The sequence below is a fragment of the Ovis aries genome, chromosome 3 (assembly GCF_016772045.2).
Source record: "Ovis aries strain OAR_USU_Benz2616 breed Rambouillet chromosome 3, ARS-UI_Ramb_v3.0, whole genome shotgun sequence".
NCBI classification, from domain to species: Eukaryota; Metazoa; Chordata; class Mammalia; order Artiodactyla; family Bovidae; genus Ovis; species Ovis aries.
Genome location: NC_056056.1, coordinates 157,996,937 through 158,023,718, shown reverse-complemented (window position 1 = coordinate 158,023,718; position 26,782 = coordinate 157,996,937). Strand labels below are relative to the sequence as shown.

Sequence of the window (26,782 nt, the reverse complement as noted above, 5' to 3'; positions counted from 1 at the left end):
GGTAAAACAGCCAACAGTAAACAGAACCTCAGCACAACAGCCCTTTATTGACTCCAGGTTAATCCCATCATAAATCATAGGAAGCCAACATCACAACTTAATAGGAGCAAAGCACATAATACTGAGCCACAGCAGCAAAAGGTACATTCAGCAGTAAATAATTCTTGTCTATAATAAGTTCAATATTAAGCATTATATAAATGGAATTCCCTATCTTAGTTATAAACTATAAAGATTTTGGCTTCTTTGCTTTAATTTGGCAACTTGAGTTTTATATCTTAGGTGACATTTTAACTGAAAGGCTGGTTTTGCTGTTAGTAACATGTTAAAGATTTTAAAATTTTTCTATAAGCTTGAAGCATTAATTGATATGCACAGTGTTATAAGGCTCCAATATTCTTCTTTTCAGGTGGCAATTTTAAATTATTTTCCATTTAATTAGAGCTATTACTATGGTCCCATATACAAATCTTCCTCCTTCCCCTCTCTCATATTTTAAAACTAGCAGAAAATTTTTAAGTGATTTAAAAGTCTAATCCAGAAAGCACTCAGTGTTGTCTCTATGAATAGTTCATCAAGAGGAAAGAATCTAGTCGAAAAAGCATCCTAATGGATTTTCATTTTCGTATAGTAGTAGAATACCAGTTGCAAAGGTGGAAAACAACGAAATCGAATCTTAACATCACAGGACATAATATTTTCATTGCGCTTAGTCACTATCTATTAAGGAGACAAATTATTTAGTAATTTGCCTTTGAATGGTCTAAAAACTTGTTGTCCATGTGTTTTAGGAAGGTTATCGGCCAGCAACATTAAACTGTCCATGCACTCCAGTGGCATCTCTATGAATCTCTGTCCTACCACTTCTGTACATGAAAGTGATTTATTGACTTTCTCTCCAATTGAACGTGAACTCTTGGACAGCAAAGGTTCATGTTTTTTTTTTGTTTTTGTTTTTGTTTTTTTTAATTTGAATCCCCAAAGCCTACCACACCATCAGGCTCAGTGCCACATAACAGACCTACAATTGACCTTTACAGACTGAATCAACAAAAGAATGGATAAGCCTCCCTTAAATAGAGTAAGTTAGTTCTGCTAAAGGGAGTCATACTTTTATTTTTAAAATGTTTCTAACACTCCTTTCTGTTTTAAATAGATGCATATTCTGCAGTGTTTACAATGTGTCACCAATGACACCATCCAACTAGGAGTCTGGTATTAAGATTATGATAGTAAGTAACATTTAGCTGACAGATCCAAGAACTTCCAGTATTTCTTTCAAATATCACACCCAGAAAGAAACTTGAAGACGATATAGTCTGTCTGTAGTTTCTATGTCCTTGTTGGATCAGCTGATGGCCCTATCTCTCTGGAACTCTCCCATTCTGTGTTCTCTTGGAATCGCTCTCTTGGTTTTCTGAGCTCTCTGTCCACACTTCATGTTCCTTAGCAAGTACCTTATACATTGCCAGCTAAAATGTCATTGATGCTCTTCCCTTTCAACATATTCTTTTTAGGAGAGCCTTCTTAGTTAATTATTTCAACACCATCTAGGTATGATTGGACTTCCCTGGTGGCTCAGATGGTATAGAATCAGCCTGCAATGAGGGAGACCCAGGTTCGATCCCTGGGTGGGGAAGATCCCATGAAGAAGGGAATGGCCACCCACTCCAGTATTCTTGCCTTGAGTATTCCATGGACAGTGGAGCCTGGTGGGCTGCAGTCCATGGGGTCTCCAAAGAGGTGGACACGACTGAGTGACTAACACTTTCACTTCAGGGATGATTATTCTTAGACTTCTATCTTGATTTCTAGGGCTATATAGTAAACTATCCACTCAATATCTCCACTCCATTGTGTCTTTATCAATTAGTATTACCAAACAGGTTAAGCCAGAAATACAGTGAGAGAATTTTCTCTCAGGAGCCTCTTATATTCACTTAGTTACCAAGCCTTGCTGATTCTCCTTTCCACTCCTGGACACCCTCGGTGTATCACTTTTTTTTTTTTTCCCCTTAGTTCAAGACTGTTATCCTTATCTCAGTTCCCTACAATTCACCATGTAGCCAAATAGACTTTGTAAAGTATAAATCAGACCCTTCTCCTTTACTATTTAAGGTTCTTCAGTGGTTCACCATTGCTTAGAGAATAACACCCACTTCTTTTAGCATGGCAGTTAAAAGGCCATTGTGATTCCCTTTTCAGGGGTCCCATCACACAGATGAAATTACCCCATGAGCTGATTTTAATCCTAGGAGTAAGACATGCTCATCTATGCCTCCCCGGCTTTGCATAAGCTGTTTTGTGTTTGTTGTAGTAAAATGAACTAGTTAACTCTGAATTTATGCTTATCCTTTTAAGTCACAGATTGATGACTTCCAGAAATGAGGAATTTACCATTTCTCAAGGCAACCCATTCAACATCAGCTTGAGCTGACACCAGGAGAGTTATTCCTTGCCCCTAATTATATTCTTTGTAGTCACACAGGACGAGTCTAATGTTTTTCTTTTGCATGTTATATCTTCAAAAAATTAAAAAACTATTGCTCCTAGTGCTTCTGTTCTCTGAGGGAAATAGCTACAAAATCCTTTACATAAACTTCTTTTTTTCTCACTCACTGAAAGTTGGTGTCCAGAATTTTATGGGTACCACAGATGAGGTCTAACCATTATAGAGTTAAGCTCAACCCTGCTTTTGCACACCTCAAACCAACTGGCCATTATTAGAGGCAGTCTGTGAAGAGGGGGTGGGATTCACTCTCATCCAAGAGAGTCTGCACAAAGCATTTGGAATTCTGAGCTTCAGGGAAATTTTACCATACTCTCCAAAGAAAATAAAAATGGATCTGAAATCATTGATTCAGGCATTTAAATTTCATAGAAAATGTGTGGGGAGTAGTGGCAAAGAGCCATTGGAGAATGTATTCAGGAAAGATTATATTTCTAATAGAGGGGTTGTTATACACCACAGGAAAGAAAAAGGCATAGAGATGCTTCAACTTCCTGTTCTCTTCTCCCAAGTCCTAGGACGTACTGTTCTTCTTTGATTGCGCTCAGTCATGTCCAACTCTTTGTGACACCACGGACTGTAGCCCACCAGGCCCCTCTCTCCATGGAATTCTCCAGGCAATAATATTGAGTGACTTGCCCTATCCTTCTCCAGGGAATCTTCCCGATCCAGGGATCAAACCCATGTTTCCTGCATTGCAGGTGGATTCTTTACCACTGAGCCACCAGGGAAGTCCCCCAGGAATACTTAACTTTGAACAAATAGCAAGCTCCTTAATATTAAAAATAAATCTCTGACATAGTTTTAGCCCTCACATAACAAGACAGGAATACTGTTTAGGCAGTAGCCTAAAGATATAAACCTCATAGTGCTAATGAAATTTTATGATGCCTGAATTAGATTCCCATTACAATGTGCAAATATTCACAACTAATTATAAGATTATAAGCACAATATTCAGAGTAACGCCTACAAAAAATACCTGGCCCAAGTACTGTAGAAGCATTTAAATCTGATACGAACTTCAAAACACTCATGTGTTGTCCATTTCTCATCTTAATTGTAAAAATATAGGCCAAGTTGTTTTTTTTTTTAGAATATATTTCCTGATGATTTATTTGTTAAAGGTCTTTGCAATAATTTCTAATAGCTCTCTTAATAAATAACAAAGGAGACACTCTTGGCTCTATTAAATTATTGTTAAGTAAGTCAGCAGCTCTTAAATTTAAAATACCAGATTTAAAGTGTCACTTTTAGTAGTCGTACTTCTTGGACACCTAGCTTGGTATTCCCCTACCCTTAGACTCAAATCTAATTGAGGAAAAAAACATTCTGTCCACATCTCTTTTTAAAACTTAATATTACAGTAATTACAGACTTGCTTAAATGCTTCTTTCAAACGTCTGTGTCATTTGAGATTTTAAATCTCCAGTATGAATTTCACTCAATATCTCCATTTTTTTTTACCATGATAAAAAATTTTTACCTACTCTTCTTAATAAATATCAAATTTAAGAGGTTATGCTTAAATTTCTACTAAATAACCTAGATTGAGTGGGTATTAATGTAAAACATAAAGCCTGTTCTCCCCACAGTTCTCCCCAACTCATCTAATGTCAAATTCCTCATTCTTTTTGCTCAAGACAAAAATTAAAGTCAATACTGACTTGCCTCATATTACCTTTCCAATCAAAATGTGACCACTTGCCCTTGCTCACTCCCCTCAGGCACACTAACATCATTGCTATCTCTTGAATATGATATTCTCAGAGGAGCTTCCATGGCAGGTATTTTGTGCTTTTTCTTCCCTTTACCTGAAAGGCATGGCCTCTAGATAGTCATGTGACTGGTCCTCGCATCTCCTTTGAGACTGCAGTATGCAGAATGCAGTCCCTTGGCTCAGCACTCTCCATTTCTCCTCCCCGCTTTACTTTTTCCCATGGCATCTACCACCATCTAATATATACTTTACTCATTTATCTTTATTTTGTCTCTGCATGTCTGATAAGAAGAATTCTAAGGATATACTCCCAAGATTCCTGTCCCCTAGGTATTCAAAGAACCACTAATCTTAGTACTTCTGTGAGGGGACTTTGCTAGGTAATTAAAGTTGCTAATCAGCTATCACTTCTTGGGAAATAGATGGGAAACAGTGAAACAGTGTCAGACTTTATTTCTGGGGGCTCCAAAATCACTGCAGATGGAGACTGCAGCCATGAAATTAAAAGACACTTACTCCTTGGAAGAAAAGTTATAACCAACCTAGAAAGCATATTGAAAAGCAGAGACTACTTTGCCAACAAAGGTCCATCTAGTCAAGGCTATGGTTTTTCCAGTGGTGATGTATGGATGTGAGAGTTGGACTGTGAAGAGAGCTGAGCACCAAAGAATTGATGCTTTTGAACTGTGGCATTGGAGAAGACTCTTGAGAGTCCCTTGGACTGCAAGGAGATCCAACCAGTCCATTCTGAAGGAGATCAGCCCTGGGGGTTCTTTGGAAGGAATGATGCTAAAGCTGAAACTCCAGTACTGTGGCCACCTCATGTGAAAAGTTAACTCATTGGAAAAGACTCTGATGCTGGGAGGGAGGAAGCAGGAGGAAAAGGGGACGGCAGAGGATGAGATGGCTGGATGGCATCACCGACTCGATGGACGTGAGTTTGAGTGAACTCCGGGAGTTGGTGATGGACAGGAGGCCTGGCATGCTGTGATTCATGGGGTGGCAAAGAGTTGGACACGATTGAGCGACTGAACTGAACTGAACCTTAAAATAGGGTGATCATCCTGGACTATCTCGGTGGGATGAATGTAATCACTTGAGTTTTTAAAAGCCAAAGAGTCAGACAGAAGAGAAATGGGGGAATTAGGACATCAGAGAGATTCAAAGTGTGAGAAAGACTCAATGCACCCTGGCTGGTTTGATGATGAAGGAGGCAATGTGACAGAGAAAGCAGGTATTCTAACGGAGGTAAGAGAGGCTTCCAGATGCCAGCTGCAGGGGGATAGAAACCTAATTCCTACATCTACAAGGAACCAAACTGCCAATGACCTGAATGGGCTTGGAAGCAGATTTTCCCTTAGAACCTCCAGGAAAAAAAAAACACAGCCCTTTTTGGAAAAGATGAAGCATGCATTGGTTTGAACCCTGTGAAACACAGAGCAGAGAAACGGCCAGGCATGGAAGTTGGACCTACAGATTAGTAATGGATGTTGCTTCCCGTCACTAAGTTTGCTAAGGTAACAGTAAAAAACCAACACACCCTATAAGAATCTAGGCCCTATGAGGCCAGGGATCCAGTCTGTTTTCCCCTGAGCTGTGCTATGAAAAAAGAAAAGCGACGGTGTTAGTTGCTCAGTCATGTCTGATTCTTTGTGAACCCATGGACTGTTGCCTTCCAGAATCCTCTGTCCATGAATTTTCCAGACAAGAATACTGGAGTGGGTAGCCATTCCCTTCTCTAGTGGATCTTCCCGACCCAGGGATTGAACCTTGGTCTCTTGCATTGCAGGCAGATTCTTTACCATCTGAGCCAACATGCACTAGAACCTAGAATAATACCTGACAACAAAAGACAATAAATATTTACTAAATTGAAGAGCAGATACAGTATACACATTCTTTCCCATGAAAAACATATTTTACAAATCTTGTGAAATTTTTACCCCAAAATATTGACTAAAAATATTTAAAATATAAAACATGAACTGACTTGAAAACTGTCTACTCAATAGCTTGTATCTTTGCAGGTCAGCAGTGGCTATCACTTCCATGCAGCCAACACAAGAAGCAGTCAAAGACCACTTCTGAAGTCATGGTTTTCAACTTGCATGTTGAAACATATTGTTGGGTTATAAAAATCAATTTATGGGGTTGATGAAGAGAGGGAAGAATGAAGGAAAGAAGAAGGAAGGAAGGAAATAAAACACAAAAATCAGAATATGAGTGTGTGTGTGTTAGGGTGGGTGTTGTATATATCTTGGATCATAATGTAAGATGTATTTCTTACTTAGGTCCCATCAAAATAATTGAAAACTACAGCCCTAAAGAGTCATCATGATCTGTCATGGATGGACATGGACAAGAATGCAATTCAGGCCCTGGTCAGATGTGAGATAAAGACAAAAGAATGATGAATGTGTCTGTTAGAAAGGGCTGATCAAAAAAAGACCATACTACCTTCAGTCTATGTTAAATTCACAAGTCAAGAAGGGAGCTTGTGATTGAATAATTCACACAAATTGCACCACCTTAAGGTGAGAAAATGAACCTTTCTTCTCTTGCTGTGTTCTTGCCTTGCCTTGGACCTGGAGTTGCTCCCCTGGACATCATTCAGACCCACCAACTGAGAGTCATCAAGTCTTGGTATAAAATCAGGCAGCATCTGGAAAGGGGTGACTTGAGGATTTAATCAGCCAAGCACCCTAAATTGCTATTTCTTTTCTCCCTTAGAGAGAGAGGATGAAAAACCTAACACTTATTTATCTTCTGATAACAGCCAGTTATTAGTGTCATATAAATTTAGCTGGAAAAGAAGTTAGAAATGTCCTTGGCACAAGGAATCAAAGAATAAATGGTGGTTAGAAGAACCTGAAATTGAATCTAGATCAATATTCTTTTTTTTTGCAGATGAGGAAGCTGAATTACAGGCTTATGCTATCCCTATTATTATAACAATGTTATTCTTGACTTATGTTTACCAGTAGATTCCAATGTTTATTGTTGCTGCTGCTGCTGCTGCTAAGTCGCTTCAGTCATGTCTGACTCTGTGCGACCCCATAAACAGCAGCCCTCCAGGCTCCCCTGTCCCTGGGATTCTCCAGGCAAGAGTACTGGAGTGGGTTGCCATTGCCTTCTCCGAATGTTTACTGTTAGTGATCTGCATATGGATAGCAAAAGAATAATGCAATTGTATACTACTTTTTCCCCTACTCAAGGGCATATTCCTGGTGGGCAGGCAACATGCTATATATATATATATATATATATCTATCTTTGTGCTCTAGTTAGTAACTACTGTAGTTGGGGAAATTAAATAATACCTTCAATGTATTTAGCAGAGTACCCAAGCATACTTTAAGAGTTGAGTAAATATTTTCATATTTGATTTTGTTGCTTTGATTATAATATTTTTACTATAGAATATTTAGGTATTTTGGGGGCTCCAAAATCACTGCAGATGGTGACTGTAGCCATGAAATTAAAAGATGCTTACTCCTTGGGAGAAAAGTTATGACCAACCTAGATACCATGTTGAAAAGCAGAGACATTACTTTGCCAACTAAAGTCCATCTAGTCAAGGCTATGGTTTTTCCTGTGGTCATGTATGGATGTGAGGGTTGGACTGTGAAGAAGGCTGAGCACCAAAGAATTGATGCTTTTGAACTGTGGTGTTGGAGAAGACTCTTGAGAGTCCCTTGGACTGCAAGGAGATCCAACCAGTCCATTCTGAAGGAGATCAGCCCTGGGTGTTCTTTGGAAGGAATGATGCTAAAGCTGAAACTCCAGTACTTTGGCCACCTCATGCAAAGAGTTGACTCATTGGAAAAGACTCTGAAGCTGGGAGGGATTGGAGGCAGGAGGAAAAGGGGACGACAGAGGATGAGATGGCCGGATGGCATCACCGACTCGACGGATGCAAGTCTGAGTGAACTCCGGGAGTTGGTGATGGACAGGGAGGCCTGGCGTGCTGCGATTCATGGGGTCGCAGAGTCGGACACGACTGAGCAACTGAACTGAACTGATTTAGGTATAGGAAATTTTTAATATTTGCTGATTCTCACTGAATTACACAACAAAGTAAAATCATGTTTTATGCCCTTAAAATCCATTATGTTTGAAGGGACGTTAAAAAATTAGAGTTCTTATCTGTTTAAGGCATTTAAAGTAAATGAGTAAGGATGAAAGAATTCCAATTAGTTAAAAATTATTCAGAAAATGTCTTGTTAGGCATATGAGGACTTATGATAAGATAATATCTTTAATGAAAATATAAAACTCTTCTATAATATCAAGTCAAGTTCACTTATCCTTAGGTAAGAAACAGACCTTAGAGCTGTGTGACCACTGATGTTTGGAATCTGTACCAATGCTGAAGGGCTGTAAATCCTAAAATTAGAATGTGACTCCTTTTAGGAGATATTCCACAGAGAAAGAATATCCAAACATTAAAAGAAATGAACCACAGTCTATTTTTTCTGAGGATTCCAACAATGCTATTAAAGATTTTTTTTTTTCTCAACTCTTACATGTTCTATAGCACCTTTCCCCTCTGCTACTTTTCTATTCTATAATTAGCAGATAATTATGTGCTCTTTCACAGTGGAAAGACTATTCTTTTATTAATGACTCTTTGAAAAGTTCTTCATTATTTATCTTTGAAAGTGTTTGAAATCAAAAGTCTTTCATGGCTCTTTTCTTTTTAACTTAGGAGTTCTTTAAAGTAATACACTAGATGCTTACAGATGTTGTATGCAGTCATTAAGTTTTACCTTTAGGCGAGAAGTAGGGCTTGGGAAACAAATGTTGCATCCTCCTTTCTCTGCAGATTAAATGTCTGAGGTTTTGAAGAGCATGTTTGCAAAATATTGATGCTCCCACAAGGCCTGTCTATGCTATGCCTTTTCCCCTTGTTAGGACAAACAGAAAATGGGTTATAACAATGAGCTTCCTGAATCTAGTACAAAGACAGAAGGAGGATATAATTAGCATTTATGGGAAGTACAATGTAAGTTCCAAATTAGTCTTAAATGAGGAATTCACCCAGCCCCTGATCTGTAGTCAATTCTGGAAAGTATCATACATCTCTGCTGAGGCCAAGCAAGCCTCATTGATGTTTTTGGCTGACTGCTTTTCTTCTAACATTAAATGTACCAGAGCACTCCAGATTGGATATGGGCAATTATGAGGGAGGGTGTACGTTATCGCAAATTTTAATCATTTCTTGAGCCATTTTGCTTGCAGTGTAATCCCACAAGATCAACATATTCTGCATAAGAAACCCGAATGGCTTTTGGCTGAGAGCAGCTCTTCAGTTACTTTATAACCTATTCCTGCTTAACTTCTGGACGTTCCTACTTGTGGCTAGGACCTGCCAAATCAGGGCCTCAGGGGCTTGTTGGCTCCCCAGTCATGGCTACCTTATCCAAGTGGATAGTAATACCAGTGGTTAGAACAGTGATCAGATTTCTTCTCAACACTATTGCTGCTACCTACCTCTATCCAACACTTTCACTATGGGTAAAGTAATGTGCCAGAACTATTTCAAGAATTTTTCTTATCTCCTATACTTTTGGGGCTATTTCAACAGAGATGGCAGAACAATAACAACCTGATGACCTTGGGAACTTTTCTTCTTTGGGGCTTCAGGGAAATTCACCCATGTTGTTGTGTAAGCCAAACTCACATTCATAATTTAACATCATTGTGCCCAGCCATTTGAAATGCCATGATGCTCCTTTAGGTGAAAACATCAAAGTAGCTTCATTTTCACCAGCAATCTTTTTACTTGTGAAGCAAAAAATTAAAATAATTTACTTTGATTGTATAATCAAGAAGCTCCTTCTCGTAAGCCTCTTATCTTCTCTTATATATAATGATTTTTCCTTCTTAAATGAGAATCAAAAACTCTCAGGCTTGGAAGGAATTATTAAAACATAATTTAATACAAACACCCACTGTTTCATGAAACCTTTCGACAGTGTCTTCCAGGAGGTTTTACAGCTGTTCTCCAGGGCAAAAGAGATGATGGAAAAATAAAAAGGGCAATCCACTGTAAGTGGATTAGTTATATAAAGTTATAACTAAAATAAACCAGAGGATCTAGATGTGGTCTTCCCTACTCACAAGTTCTCAGTCTTTATCCATCTTGTTTAATTACACTAGGAAGAATTTGTGAAGAAACTCAATTTTAACTTTGAACTCTTGAGAATATGGCCAAAGAGGGAGTAGAGCAACACTTCTGAAACAATTAATTACGAGAATTTAGATCGCATGGTCCCGACCTTTTCATTTCAATGATCTGAAAAGCTAAAAATATTTTTAAAGGTCTGCTTGAACAGAATGATAGTAGATTTTAATAATAGTTACATAAGTTAAATGATCTAGTATAAACTATGGGTTCAGAGGTTAGGTTCTGTAATAAAAAAATGTATAGTTTGAACCCTAACTTCTTATTAATTAGCTATATGACCTTGAGAAGTCACTTAATATTTTAAAGCTTTGGTTTACTCAGCTGTAAAATGGAGATAATATTATCTTTTTTTACCAGGCTATTAAGAGGATTAAATGAGCTAATTCACATGAAGCACGTTTTCAGTATATGGCATATGTTTTACATATCTAATAAATGTTCGCTTCATCATTATCCGCTCATTTAATAAAAACATAGAACTTTTACTGGAGCATGGCTGCTTTACACTGCTGTGTCAGTTTCTACTGTACAGCGAAGTGAATCAGCCATGCATATACATGCATCCCCTCGACTTCTTTCCCATCTGGGTCACCAGAGAGCATGAATAGAGTTCTCTGTGCTATATATGCAGTATGTTCTCATTAATTATCTGTTTTATACATAGTGTTTATATATAGGTCAATCTCAACCTCCCAGTTCACTCTACCTCCATCCCCCACCATTCCTCCTTGGTATCCATGTGTTCTCTACATACGTCTCTATTTCTGCTTTGCAAACAAGATAATCATACCAGTTTTTAAAACTCTCCACGTATGTGTTAATGTACAATATTTGTTTTTCTTTCTGACTTACTTTACTCTGTATGGCAATCTCCAGGTCCATTCAAAACTCTGCCTATTTAAACTTAAAAATTTTTGCACAGCAAAAGGAAACCATAAACAAAACGAAAAGACAACCCTCAGAATGGGAGAAAATATTTGCAAATGAAACACCTGACAAAGGATTAACCTCCAAAATATACAAACAGCTCATGTAGTTCAGTATCAAAAAATCAACCCAATCAAAAATGGACTGGAGACCTAAACAGGTATTTCTCCAAAGATGACATGCAGATGGCCAACAAGCACATGAAAATATGCTCAAAATCACTAATTACTGGAGAAACACAAATCAAAACTACAATGAGATATCCCATCACACCAGTCAGAATAGCCATCATCAAAAAAAATCTACAAACAATAAATGCTGGAGACGATGTGGAGAAAAGGGAATTCTCTTGCATTGTTGGTAGGAATGTAAAAGATACAGACGCTATGGAGAACAGCACAGAAATTCCTTAAAAAACTAAAACTAGAGCTACCATATGATTCAACAATCCTACTCCTGGGATGTACACAGAGAAAACCATAATTCAAACAGGTACATGCACCTGTGTTCACTGCAGCACTATTTACAATAATCAGGATATGGAAGCAACCTAAATGTCCATAAATAGAGGAACAGATAAAGCAGCAGCTGTGGTACATATATACAAAGGAATATTACTCAGCCATAAAAAGGAATAAAACCATAGACGTTAGAGGAATCACTACTTTAAAAAAATTGTTTCGTAATCAAATCTTCACACATTTCCATGAGTGTTAATTTAGACTAAGGATTAATAATTAGGGGGGGGCGGATTTTCATGCTATAAGTAGCTTATAAGGAAGTTTGATATTGCTAGAATGATTTTAACAAATCAATATGGATTATATCATGTGCTAACTGAATAATATAATTATTCTAATTAACTGATCATGCCCTCCATGGATTTTAGAAAGGAGTGTCAGCACTTAACTGACAAGCTAGAGTCATGAATCATTTGACAAAATATAAAGTTATTATTTACTATAAACTTGGTTACTTCTGTGTATGTCTGAATACACAGAAAATACACTAAAGATATTACTTAACATTATATCTCATGGGATTTTAAATTAATCCTCTTGAATATGTCCGGACAAGATTAAAAAAAAAAATAAGAAACTGCTATTGTTAAATAATACCCTAAGTTAACTAGTCTCTAGTTTTATGTTACTTTTTATAAAGCATTATTATCTTCTAGTCCCCAGTTATCCAATTCTAAGCAATAGTCAGCTTTCACTTCAGAGCAAAAAGCAAAATAAGACAGAACTTTCATCTGCTGATTCCATCAAGAATTTAAATTCTGCCAGTCTAGAAGATCCATTGGAGGTAATTAGAAAATCAAAGAATAAAAGTATTTTTCACTTCTCCCCAGAAATCAGTCATTGCAAGGTGAAATACATCACCATCTGAAAAGCATTCCTTTTATACTGACCCTGAGATTTGAAAACTCCGCTAGGTAACTCATTACAATGATTACAGACTTAACTATTAGAAAACTATTTTTTGATCCAGAAACTAGGGAGGTCAGAAGAATTACTTTCATAAAAATGAAAGAATATTAACTAGGAAATGTTTATTGAGTCATAAATAAATTATCCTTTTTTTTCAGGATTTTTCAGATTACTATCCATCAGAAGAATGAGGGATTAGGGTCACCTCCCCAGCATTTAACATGCATCCTCTGGCAGGGGTGGGGGTCGGTTCACATTACTGTGAGTATCTCATCAAGGAATAAACAGTATTTAATTATTAGATAACACGACAGTTGTTGGCAACCTACAGATATTATTCTGAGTGAAACAAAAATGTGGTATGAAGAAATGAATTAGGGAGAAAATGAGGAAATAATGTACTGTACCAGCGAAAACTGTACCCTCTCAATCCTACAACCACTTAAAGAGGTCACTGCACATGCTCCATGCTCTATGAATTCAGCGATCTTTTACTTTCACAGACTGACTGTCCACTTACCCTAGTTGTTTTCACTTTATTCCCGGAGGAACAGCTCCATCCTTTCCGATCTGGAAGAACTTTACATTCCTCTCCTTCAAGACATGGTTGCATATGGCACCACCATTTTTGTTCCACTATGGAAGCTATAGGAGATTAAAAAAAAAAAAAGCAACTCAAGATTTTCTATTTGGGCTTATTAATTCTCTGGGTGTGCATGCTTTTTTGTTTGTTTGTTTTTGGTCCAAAGGGAATAAACTTTTCTAGATTTTTGGACCAAAATATTTTTAATTTTTAAAAATTTTATTGTGATAAGAATACCTAAAACTTTAAGAGGGTAAATCTCATGTTCAGTGTATAATACAGTATTGTTAATGATAGGCACATTTTTGAAGGGTTTTTCATATAAGCACATAGGTTTCATGGAAATTAGCATATTAGAAACAAATTATGTGGATGTATTCATGTGCTGATTTACATAAACATATAAGAAATTGAGTCTATGACCAGTTTAGAATCAATATTTTAGAATCTATGTAATATCTCCCCCAAGTAGACTAAATTCAGGAAGGCATTCAAATTGATGTCTTTTTTTTTAACTATGGGCAGTAACAATCATTGCAAAGAATGCATCATGAAAATATATGAGCCCTTAACAAAATATTATTTATGATCACATCAATTACACAGATCCACATAAATATTTATATCCTATTAGGTGAATCCTCCAAGAAAGAAATTAACATTTTGATGAACCTCTATAAAAATATTTCATGTGACTTCTATCCACAACTAAACATTCATTCATATGTATGATGTTTATTTTTTCATTCTTAAGAACCATCCGTGGGTTTAAGGACCAAAACTATTTTAATCATCTATTTTTATATTGCCTTTTCCAATTAATTTACACACACAAACAGACACACTGGCTCTCCACTGGCAAATCAGTATTTCATGGTATCAAAGTAAGAAGTACATGGACTTCTTGGAACCTCATTATAGTGCCTTTTGCTACAAGACTGCACAAGTCCTTAGACCTTTTTTCAGTGGATTTTAAATTTCAGAATGCTCTTCAAATGATCTTGCGCCAACCATATGATTGATGGTGTGGCCCCCCAGGATGAACCCCAGAATTGAGAATCACAGTGAGATTCCAGTTCTATGCAGTCCCTAGTTACACTATCACAAGAGCAATGGAAGAAGCCTCACCGTCCACACAAGATGGAGCTGCTCGCGTGGTGCCCGCCACCTGCCCAGGGAAGCAGGAGCACTTGACTGTTTGTGACCGTTCTTCTATCTTGTTCTTATTACAGCATCTGTGGAGTGCCACCACTTCGCAAGTGCCCGTTTTAACATGGTGAGCTGCACACAGAAAAACAAAAGATGAGACAACACTGAGAAAGCTCTGGATACTTCCCCCCCTTTTTAATTAGAAGTGCATTAAATATAGCTCTATAAAGGGTCTACCATGCATGAAACTAGAAATACAATGATGCTGACTCCATAATGCAGATTTGATTTCTTTGCTAAATGTGGTAGGACCATTTCTATCAGTAAATGCTTGGTGAAGCAGGAACAATTAGTGGCTAGATTAGAATGAGCTGTTCGAACAGTCTGAAATATAGAGGCAATATGTGGTGCCATCAAAAACATATTTATTTGCATGTGGCTTTTTTTAATTTTTACACCTTTTTGTTCAACATGTTGATCAAAGTAGGGTAATTCCACAGACAAAGTGCCCTCTATTGGGGCTGAGACGAGCCTTATTGTCAAAGAGGGTGGGTTGATAAAGGTGATAGTCTTTAGGTTATACTCTCTTAGGTTATGGCTTAGAGTCAGGAAGGGAATTTCTTTTCAGAAATTAGGATGTCTGAGGGTGGGAACCCACCTCTTCAGGATTCTTCTGCTCAGTTTTCTTGGAAATGAAATAACTGGGTGATTTTTTAAATTGCTGCCATTTTCCTGAAAGTTCCATCCAGTTTCAGGACCCACAGATCATTCCTGTCAATTTTGCCTGAGGGAACAACTGCCACCAAATGGCAACAACCACAGCCAGAATGTGGACGGACTTATATCTACGCAGGCAAAATCCAGTCCGGTGAGCTGTGAGGCTCCATTAGCCATTTTGTCAGCCTCACAGTAAGGCTACCTAGTTTGTTTAGGTGATTGACATTTTTGGACCTCACTCATCATATTAGGATATGGTTCAAGTTTGCCTTCATTGTTTCTTTTTCCCCAGCATGTATTTTTCAAAGTAGTAACCCTACTGTGAAACAATAAACCAAAAGTTCCATCTGCTAGAAATAAAAAACAGCTTAAAATCAAACATTTGTTGAAATGTTATGTTTTCAGAAATTTTAAAGCATGTGATTGCTATAAAAACAGAGATTTAAATAGAAAAGTAGGACATCTGAAGTTATTTAATGTTATAAACAAATTAAGACCCATTTTGTAAATGAGGTTAGGACATCATGCATTTATATTAATCTTCCCCTTCGAGATGGGGAACCACTGAGCAGGGACTCAGGTTAGATTGTTTAGATTTTTCTTGTGAGAACAGATCACATTCACTGTCCATCTCCTTCCCTATGTGAGACCACGAGACTCAGGTGTAGCTTTGACACATAATCCTCAAAAGAATTTGCAAGAAGCAGGTACCATTTCCAATGTCATGAAGGTTTTTCTGCCATGGTATATACAAACAAGGATTTCTCTGTGTGTGCTTCAAGCAGAAGGCTTTCTTTATAAAAAGTAAAAACTTGAAAGCCAAATTTCTGTTCCTTGTGCTCTAGACAATATTTTCTTAGCTAATAATGATTCAGTTTCTCTCAATTTATGGAATGCTTTATGTAATAAGCAAGTCAAAATACTGCTTTCTACACTGAACCTCACTGATTCCCTTTTCTTATTGGAGTATAATTGCTTTACAATGTTGTTAATTTCTGCTGTACAACAATGCAGATAAGCTATATGCATATGTATACCTCCTTCCTCTTGCACCTCCCTCCTAACCCACTATCCCACCCTCCAGGTCACCACAGAGCTCTGGGCTGAGCGCCCTGTGCTATCAGCAGGTTCCCACTAGCTATCTGTTTCACACATGGTAGCGTCAGTCAGTTCAGCTGCTCAGTCATGTCTGACTCTTTTCCACCCCATGAACTGCAGCACGCCAGGCCTCCCTGTCCATCACCAACTCCCAGAGTGTACCCAAACTCATGTCCATTGAGTCGGTGATGCCATCCAGCCATCTCATCCTCGGTCGTCCCCTTCTCCTCCCGCCCTCAATCTTTCCCAGCATCAGGGTCTTTTCAGGCTCTTTGCATCAGGTGGCCAAAGTATTGGAGTTTCAGCTTCAACATCAGTCCTTCCAATGCTCAGTCCCTTCCATGGTAGTGTAAGTCAGTCCTAATCTCCCAATTCATCCCACCTTTTCCTTCCCCTCCTGTGTACACACATCTGTTCTCTATATCTGTGTCTCTATTCCTGCTATGCAAATAGGTTCATCTGTACCATTTTTATAGATTCCACATATATATGTTAATAAATGATATTTTTTTTCTCTGACTTACTTCACTCTGTATGACAGACTCTAACTGAGTTACTACCACATATCTGAGATGGTTCTGAGTAATGGGGATGCAACAATGCATAAGATGGATAGAGACCTGCCCTCGGAGCACTTATACCTCTGGAGAAAGCGAATAATCCTTAGGGACTAATGATTAAGTAAACCAACAGTAGATTTTCTAGCTCCATAAAAGAGATGCAATAGGGTAATGTGATGGAGAGTAGCCAAACAGCAAGGGAAGGCAGAATTGTATGAGAGTCTCAGGGAGGACCTCTCTGAGGAGGTAATCTGAATGATGACCTGAGTGATGAGAAAGGAAGACTCCATGATAAAGAGCTAAGAAAGGATTAAGTTTCCAAAGAGATGGAGCAGCAAATGACATGGTTCTGAAATGGGGAAATGTGGGCTGTGCTCTCAAGACAGCAAGATGACCAGTGTGGCTGCACTGTGGTGGAACAACTGCGAGGCTGAGGACAATGTGTCAGAAACAGGGAAATGGCTTAGGGGCAGGTGTGCCACAGTAAAGAGGTGGAATTTTTTTCTCATTTCAAGACAAAGCCTTTGAGTGGATGTGTTATCTCTGAGTTTGATCCCTGGGTTAGGAAGATCCCCTGGAGAAGGGAATAGCAACCCACTCCAGTAATTGTGTCTGGAGAATTCCATGGACAGAGGAGCCTGGCAAGGCTACAGTCCATGGGGTCACAAAGAGTCAGGCAGGTCATCTCATTAATGCTTTGGGAGTTTACTCAGGCCACTCTTTAGAGAAAAGACTGAAGAAAGCAAGAGTGGAAGCAAGGATACTAATCATGAAGGGGCTACAGGAGTTCAGGGGATGAAGGGTGGGACACAGACTAGACTAAGGGCTGGGATGAAGTGCCAGATGAGGAGGTATTTCAGGGTAGAGTTGGTTTGAATGGATTGAATGTGAGCTGTGAGGGAAAGAGGAGTTAAAGATCATTTTTCGCTTGTCCTGAGGAATTAAAAGTTGGTGGTTCTGGAAGATAGAGGAGGCCTGGGGAAAAGGTGTTTGTTAAGAGTTGGGTTGGGTCAGAATTACTGTGCTTCTGTTTTGAATTTGTTAAGTCTGAGAGTTCTATAAGACACTGGAGCAGAGGTGTAAATCAGGCGGCATCATTTATACAATGAGGTTTAGGAGAGAGATCTGGACTGCAGATACACACTTAAAGGTGATATTTAAAGTCATACACTGACTAATTACCATGAAAAGACTACTGATAGAGAAGCAGAGAAATAATAGTCTAGAACCTAATTCTAGAACTGGGGAGCGGAACATGAAGTAAGAGGAAAAGTACATGAGACAAAGGCATGGAAAACCAAAGACTAAACTGTTTCAAGAAACACAGATTGGTCAGTTATGTCAAATGCTGCTGAAAGCTTTAATAAATAAAGCAAAATAATTGTCTACTAAAGCAGTAGTATGGTACAGCAGTTCAAACAGAGCCTCCAAAACCAGAGTGCATGTGTGTGAAGTCATTTCAGTTGTGTCCAACTCTTTGAGACCCTATGGACTATGGCCCATCAGGCTCCCTTGTCCATGGGATTCTCCAGGCAAGAAGTAGCTGGGTTCACATCTGCTGCTGCTGCTGCTGCTAAGTCGCTTCAGTCGTGTCTGACTCTGCGACCCCGTGGACTGCAGCCTACCAGGTTCACATCTAAGCTCCTCTAAATAGTAGTGTGACCTTGCCCAAGTCAGCAACTATCTCTGGTTAGCATTTTTCATATCTAAAAGATGAATATTAATAGCACCATCTTCATATGACTGGTTAGAGGATTAAATGAGTTAGTATGTACAAAGTATTTAGAGCATTCCCTGCCTCATAGCAGGCACTCTGTGTTAGCTATTATTAGCACTTGATCCAGATGAAAATCATTTAATGGCATGATGGAGATAAAAGCATGATTAAAGTAAGTTTATTAGATAATGAGATGCAAAACTGTAGACAATTATAAAAATTTCTTTAAAGGAGTTTTTCTGTAAAGGGAAAAAGGAAATGAAGCAGTAGTTGGAATGAGTCTAAGGGTCAGGGAAATTTTTTTAATGGATGCCATAAAAGCATGCTTGCTAGCTGCAATAATCCAACAGAAAAAGAAAATAACAATAAAGGAGAGAAAGTGGGTAATTTAGAAAAGACTGTTCTTGAAAGGGGAAAAAAAGAATTGAGATTCAGGGCATGTGGTGGAGTTGGTGTTAGATTCATGTGGGGACATTTAATCCATTTTAACAAGAGTGAAGGTGGGATGCGTGAAGGTGTGAGCTGTTTAGGTGGTTAGAAGATAATGCAGTTTCATATCTGATGTCATCTCATTTGCTATGAAATATGAGAGACGTTTGAGAAAAAAAGAACATGAAATATGTATTTCAAAGAGGAAGAATAAATTTACTGGGAAGGAGTAGTTGGAATGCCTGGCAGGGAGCTGGCTGATGGACAAGGTAAACTGTAGAGGACACAATGGGATGAATGGAGGGGTGGGATTACAGCACAAAACGGAAATAAACATCTGGGGGATGACAGACTATTTGGGATGCTTGGACCTCCAAGAGGGATGATGGGATGTGTCCTGCAAGTCTTTGAGTGGAAGCCAGGGACAAGAGATTATTACGGTTTCTTAAGATAGTGATGCTATGAGGCAGAGCACTGAGCTGAGACAGCTTCAGGGAGAGCTGGATGTTGGCTCCATTCTCTCTCACAGAACCACAGAAGATAGGCGCACACAGTGAGGTTCCACAGGTCCCTACCCTGAGAAAAGAAGCACCATTACAGCATTTCCCACCAGGGCCATTTTAGCATCTTTGTCATACAGAGATTTCATCATAAGTTGGAAAAGAATTGGTGAAAAATCTGCATCTGGTTTCCCCTTCCCAATGTCAAAATTCTTTTATACTTTGCCTGACAAGAAAAACTGTACTTCACCCCATTAATTACATTTAGATGTGTTGAAAGAACTTGATTTGGCCAATGAAATGAAAACTAGACTTATGAGCAAAAGCAAATGATATCAGTCTGTGAGGACATTTTAGTAGTATTCATTCACCAGATTTTTCCCCACCAGCCAGAGCAACAAATTTTACAGAAATTACTTAGCAACTGAGCACAAGAAATGGATAATTAATTTTTTTAATAGAATAGATGGTAGGTAGGTAGGTTGATGATGAAGACTATATCAACCTCAGTCCCCAAGTGAAGAGACACGAAACAGAGTCCCTACCAACCACATGGACATAAGAGTGAGAAATAAACCATAAAGTAACACAAGGCTCTAAAATTTGATGGCTTATTAATATCACAAAACAGCCTACTCGGACAACACAACAGTATTTTCTACTGCTTCCTAGGTTGTTCAACAGGATATATATATACAAATGCATTGGTGAGTGGATAAGTCAGTAAAGAATGATATCTCAAAACCAGATCATTCTAGGGCATTGAGTCAATGAATGAATATATACAAGAAAATGCTGTTTAGATATTTATATAATTAAATGAATTGTAATAAATTATTCCTAATTGGATAATGCTGGCTAAATTCAGTATGTTAGGGCTTTGGTGAAGAAAGTGTGCTTCTTTCTTCTTTGAGGAGAAAAAAGGTGAAATGGTGCCCATATAGTATGAGGAGAAAGATAAGGTTGGAGCTGCACTGAGAAGAAGAGAGGCATGTTTCCCTTCAGAGAAGATGGGACTAAATGTTAAGGGATTCATAATAAAGGTGACCTGAAGACCAAGCCTCACAGACCCACAGGTTTTCTGCCTATGAATAAAGTGCACAGACACACAGATTTTTTCCTTGTTAGAAGTGGGATTTTGTAAAACAAACAAATAAACTCTATCAATCTTTGTTCTTTTTATTAAAAATTAAAGTTGTAAATCTTTTTTCAGGGGAATTAGAAAGGGATCTGAGAAGGAAATGGCAACCCACTCCAGTATTCTTTTTTTTTTTTAATTTCTATTTTTACTTTATTTTACTTTACAATAGTGTATTGGTTTTGCCATACATTGACATGAATCAGCCACGGGTATACATAAGTTCCCAATCCTGAACCTCCCCCCCCCCACCTCCCACCCCATATCATCTCTCTGGATCATCCCCGTGCACCAGCCCCAAGCATCCTGTATCCTGTATCGAACATAGACTGGCGATTCGTTTCTTACATGATAGTATACATGTTTCAGTGCCATTCTCCCAAATCATCCCACCCTTTTCCTCTCCCTCTCCCTCAGAGTCCAAAAGTCCATTCTATACATCTGTGTCTCTTTTGCTGTGAGCAACCTAGATAGCATATTCAAAAGCAGAGACATTACTTTGCCAACTAAGGTCCATCTAGTCAAGGCTATGGTTTTTCCAGTAGTCATGTATGGATGTGAGAGTTGGACTGTGAAGAAAGCTGAGCACTAAAGAATTGATGCTTTTGAACTGTGGTGTTGGAGAAGACTCTTGAGAGTCCCTTGGACTGCAAGGAGATCCAGCCAGTCATTCCACTGCTGGGCACACACACCGAGGAAACCAGAATTGAAAAGACACATGTACCCCAATGTTCACTCCAGTATTCTTGCCTGGGAAGCGGACAGAGGAGCCTGGTGGGACTGGAGACCTTCGGGTCACAAAGAGTCAGACATGACTTAGTAACTGAGCACAAGAAAGGATAGTTACTTTTTAAAAAATGGAATAGATGATAGGCATATAAGTAGGTAAGATGTGGAGGGATGGATGGAGGGATGGAGAATCCTACACTCAAAGAGTTTGAAGACATGGGTAGGGAGAATATTGCCTGTTCAATATTTTTATATACGCCAGTTAATATGGTAAATAAAATGAGATACTTCAAAACAGACAAGTGAATCTTCTAGCAAAATTTCATTCACCTAAGCATGGCACCTATCTCCTGAGAAACCTGTATGCAGGTCAAGAAGCAACAGTTAGAATCCTTTATGGAACAATTGATTAGTTCAGGATTGAGAAAGGAGTATGGCAGGGCTGTCTGTTTCACCCTGTTTTATTTAACCTATAGGCAGAGGACATCATGAGAAATGCCAGGCTGGATGAGTTACAAGCTGAAATCAAGACAGGTGAAATAAACATCAACAACCTCAGATATACAGATGATACCACTCTAGTGGCAGAAAGCAAAGAAGAACTAAAGAACCTCTTGATGAGGGTGAAGGAGGAGAGTGAAAGAGCCAGTTTAAAACTACATATTAAAAAAACTAAGATCATGGCACTCTGCCCCATTACTTCATGGCAAATAGAAGGGGAAAGCCTGGAAGTAAGGACAGATTTCCTCTTCTTGGGCTCTAAAATCACGGCAGATGGTGACTGCAGCCATGAAATCAGAAGACAATTGTTTCTCGGCAGGAAAGCTATGACAAACTTAGACAGTGTGTTGAAAAGCAGAGACGTTATTCTGCCAACAAAAGTCTGTACAGTCAAGAGCATGGTTTTCCCAGTGGTCATGTATGGTTGTGAGAGCTAGACTGTGAAAAAGGCAGAGCGCCAAAGAATTGATGCCTTTGAACTGTGGTGCTGCAGAAGACTCCTGAGAGTCCCTTGGACTGCAAGGAGGTCAAACAAGTTGATCTTAAGGGAAATCAACACTGAATACTCATTGGAAGGACTGATGCTGAAGCTCCAGTATTTTGGTCACCTGATGCGAACAGCCAGCTCATTGGAAAAGTCCCTGATGCTGGGAAAGACTGAGGGCAGAAGAAACAGAGGGCATCAGAGGATAAGATGGCTAGATGGCATCACCAATGCAACGGACATGAACTTGGGCAAAATTCAGGAGATGGTGAGGGACAGGAGGCCAGGTATGCTGCAGTCCATGGGGTCACAAAGAGTTGGACACAACTGTGCAGCTGAACAACAAAAAGCATTGCACAGGTGTTCACATATATAATTCTTATTTTTCTGCTATATAACTTAACTTCTTACATCAAATTCTTGTAGACAAAGGCTAATTTTTCATGTAAACTGCTCAGTATGTGGTACATGTTTAATAAACAGTAAATAAGTAATAAGAAGGTAAAACTAATTTCTGTTGTTTTCCTTTAAAAGCTTAATGACTGTAAAAAATTAAAGCAGTTACTAGAATTCTCTACACAGAGTCGGGCAGAGCTCATGATAAGCTAATCTAGTCAAATATTAGGCCTTTCCAAATTAACAAAATAGACTTCACAGACAATCAGTTAGCATCATACTAAAATGATGCAAGACCCCCTGGAGAAGATTTAAATGAAAAAAGAACAACCAATTTCCTTGATGTCATAACCCCAAGTCACAAAAGATAAAACAACAACAAAACCTCACATCTTTCTGCTACTTTCTCCTCCCTGGACATAAAGCAGAGCACAAAATGTCGCCTCTTACATTTTTGTGAAATGACACTAGACACACATAGGCTTAATTCCTATGAAAACAGGAATACCAAGTCTTGCCCGGCTCTAATTGTTGCCTGCCAAGATTATTCTTGCCACCTCTTATTAACAAATATCTTCTGCTTCTGTTAGGTCCTTACCATTTCTGTCCTTTATCATGCCTATCCTTGCATGAGATTTTCCCTTGATATCGCAAGTTTTTTTGAGGGTATCTCTCTTCTTTCCCATTCTATTGTTTTCCTCTAATTTTTTGCATTGTACACTTAAGAAGGCAGTTCAAAGCCTCCAAAACCAGAGATCATCTGAATTAAATTTGCCCATTCCCATTGATTTGAGTTCACTGATTCCTAAGATGTCAGTGTTCACTCTTCCCAATCTCTTTCTTGACCACATCCAATTTACATTAATTCATGTACCTAACATTCCAGGTTTCATTATGATATCATTCTTTGCAGGATCGGACTTTCTTTTCACCACCAGACACATCCACAACTGAAAGTCATTTCCACTTTGGCCCAGCCTCTTCATTCTTTCTGGAGCTATTTCTCCAGTCTTCCCCAGCAGCATATGGAACACCTTTCAAACTGGGCGGGTGTGGGGGGTGGGGCTCATCTTCCAATGTCATATCTTTTTGCCTTTTCCTACTGTTCATGGGGCAAGAATACGGGAGTGACTCGCCATTCCCTCCTCCAGTGAATCACATTCTGTCAGATCATGTACCATCAAGGGAATATCCTATGCAAGGAGGGGCACAATAAGGGACAGAAATGATAAGGACCTAAGAAGAAGCAGACAAGATTAAGAAGAGGTGAAAAAAATACACAGAGGACCTATACAAAAAAAGGTCATAATGACCTGGATAACCACAATGGTGTGATCACTCACCTAATCAGACATCCTGGAGTGTGAAGTCAAGTGGGCCTTAGGAAGCATTACTATTGAATACAGCTAATGGAGGTGATGGAATTCCAGCTTAGCTATTTCAAATCCTAAAAGACGATGCTGTTAAAGTACTGTAGTCAATATGCCAGCAAATTTGGAAAACTCAGCAGTGGCCATAGGACTGGAAAAGGTCAGTTTTCATTTCAATCCCAAAGAAGAGCAATGCCAAAGAATGCTCAAACTACCAAATAATTGTGCTCATTCCACATGCTAGCAAGGTAATCCTCAAAATGCTTCTAGCTAGGCTTGAGCAATACCTGAATGGAGAAATTCCAGATGTACAAGCTGGATTTAGAAAAGGCAGAGGAACAGAGATCAAATTGCCAACATGCATTGGATCATAGAGAAAGCAAGGGAATTCCAGGAAAAAACACCTACTTCGGCTTCAATGACTACACCAAAGCCTTCAACTGTGTCAGTTCAGTTCAGTTCAGTAACTCAGTCATGTCCGCCTCTTTGCGACCCCATGAATTGCAGCACGCCAGGCCTCCCTGTCTATCACCATCTCCCGGAGTTCACCCAGACTCACGTCCATCGAGTCCGTGATGCCATCCAGCCATCTCACCCTTGGTCGTCCCCTTCTCCTCCTGCCCCCAATCCCTCCCAGCATCAGAGTCTTTTCCAATGAGTCAACTCTTCGCATGAGGTGGCCAAAGTACTGGAGCTTCAGCTTTAGCATCATTCCTTCCAAAGAAATCCCAGGGCTGATCTCCTTCAGAATGGACTGGTTGGATTTCCTTGCATTCCAAGGGACTCTCAAGAGTCTTCTCCAACACCACAGTTCAAAAGCACCAATTCTTCGGCTCTCAGCCTTCTTCACAGTCCAACTCTCACATCCATACATGACCACAGGAAAAACCATAGCCTTGACTAGACGGACCTTAGTTGGCAAAGTAATGTCTCTGCTTTTGAATATACCATCTGGGTTGCTCATAACTTTTCTTCCAAGGAGTAAGCATCTTTTAATTTCATGGCTGCAGTCACCATCTGCAGTGATTTGGGAGCCCCCCAAAATAAAGTCTGACGCTGTTTCTACTGTTTCCCTGTCTATTTCCCATGAAGTGATGGGACCAGATGCCATGATCTTCGTTTTCTGAATGTTGAGCTTTAAGCCAACTTTTGCACTCTCCTCTTTCACTTTCATCAAGAGGCTTTTAGCTCCTCTTCACTTTCTGCCATAAGGCTGGTGTCATCTGCATATCTGAGGTTATTGATATTTCACCCGGCAATCTTGATTCCAGCTTGTGCTTCTTCCAGTCCAGCATTTCTCATGATGTACTCTGCATTTAAGTTAAATAAGCAGGGTGACAATATACAGCCTTGACGTACTCCTTTTCCTATTTGGAACCAGTCTGTTGTTCCATGTCCAGTTCAAACTGTTGCTTCCTGACCTGCATACAGATTTCTCAAGAGGCAGGTTAGGTGGTCTGGTATTCCCATCTCTTTCAGAATTTTCCACACTTTATTGTGATCCACACAGTCAAAGGGTTTGGCATAGTCAATAAAGCAGAAATAGATGTTTTTCTGGAACTCTCTTGCTTTTTCCATGATCCAGAGGATGTTGGCAATTTGATCTCTGGTTCCTCTGCCTTTTCTAAAACCAGCTTGAACATCAGGGAGTTCACGGTTCACGTATTGCTGAAGCCTGGCTTGGAGAATTTTGAGCATTACTTTACTAGCGTGTGAGATGAGTGCAGTTGTGCGGTAGTTTGAGCATTCTTTGGCATTGCCTTTCTTTGGGATTGGAATGAAAACTGACCTTTTCCAGTCCTGTGGCCACTGCTGAGTTTTCCAAACTTGCTGGCATATTGAGTGCAGCACTTTCACAGCATCATCTTTCAGGATTTGAAACAGCTCAACTGGAATTCCATCACCTCCACTAGCTTTGTTCGTAGTGATGCTTTCTAAGGCCCACTTGGCTTCACATTCCAAGATGTCTGGCTCTAGGTTAGTGATCAAATCATCATGATTATCTGGGTCGTGAAGGTCTTTTTTGTACAGTTCTTCCGTGTATTTTTGCCACCTCTTCTTAATATCTTCTGCTTCTGTTAGGTCCAGACCATTTCTGTCCTTTATCGAGCCCATCCTTGCATGAAATGTTCCCTTGGTATCTCTAATTTTCTTGAAGAGATCTCTAGTCTTTCCCATATGTTGTTTTCCTCTATTTCTTTGCATTGATCGCTGAAGAAGGCTTTCTTATCTCTTCTTGCTATTCTTTGGAACTCTGCAGTCAGATGCTTATATCTTTCCTTTTCTCCTTTGCTTTTCACTTCTCTTCTTCTCACAGCTATTTGTAAGGCCTCCCCAGACAGCCATTTTGCTTTTTTGCATTTCTTTTCCATGGGGATGGTCTTGATCCCTGTCTCCTGTACAATGTCATGAACCTCATTCCATAGTTCATCAGGCACACTTCAACTGTGTGGATCATAACAAACTGTGAAAAATTCCTAAAGAGATTAGAAATAACAGACCACCTTACCTGTCTCCTGAGAAACCTGTATGCAGGTCAAGAAGCAACAGTCAGGACATGGAACAACAGACTGGTTCAAAGGGGGAAAGGACCACAACAAGGTTGTATGTTGTCACCCACATATTTAATCTATAT

At 39.1% G+C, this 26,782-nt stretch overlaps 1 protein-coding gene across 2 annotated transcripts in view; it reads right to left on the bottom strand.

The window, feature by feature from the left end:
- Window positions 1-26,782, bottom strand: part of TAFA2 (TAFA chemokine like family member 2) — a 569,177-nt gene that overhangs the window by 30,379 nt on the left and 512,016 nt on the right. The window contains exons 3-4 of one of the 2 annotated variants that reach the window (XM_027967497.3): window positions 14,488-14,640; window positions 13,297-13,421 (exon numbers count right to left, since the gene is read on the bottom strand). In XM_027967497.3, coding sequence (XP_027823298.1) covers window positions 13,297-13,421; window positions 14,488-14,640 — 278 coding nt within the window. Of the gene's footprint in view, window positions 1-7,123; window positions 13,422-14,487; window positions 14,641-26,782 lie in introns of those variants that run through there. The other variant, XM_060412882.1, reaches the window with a different exon arrangement.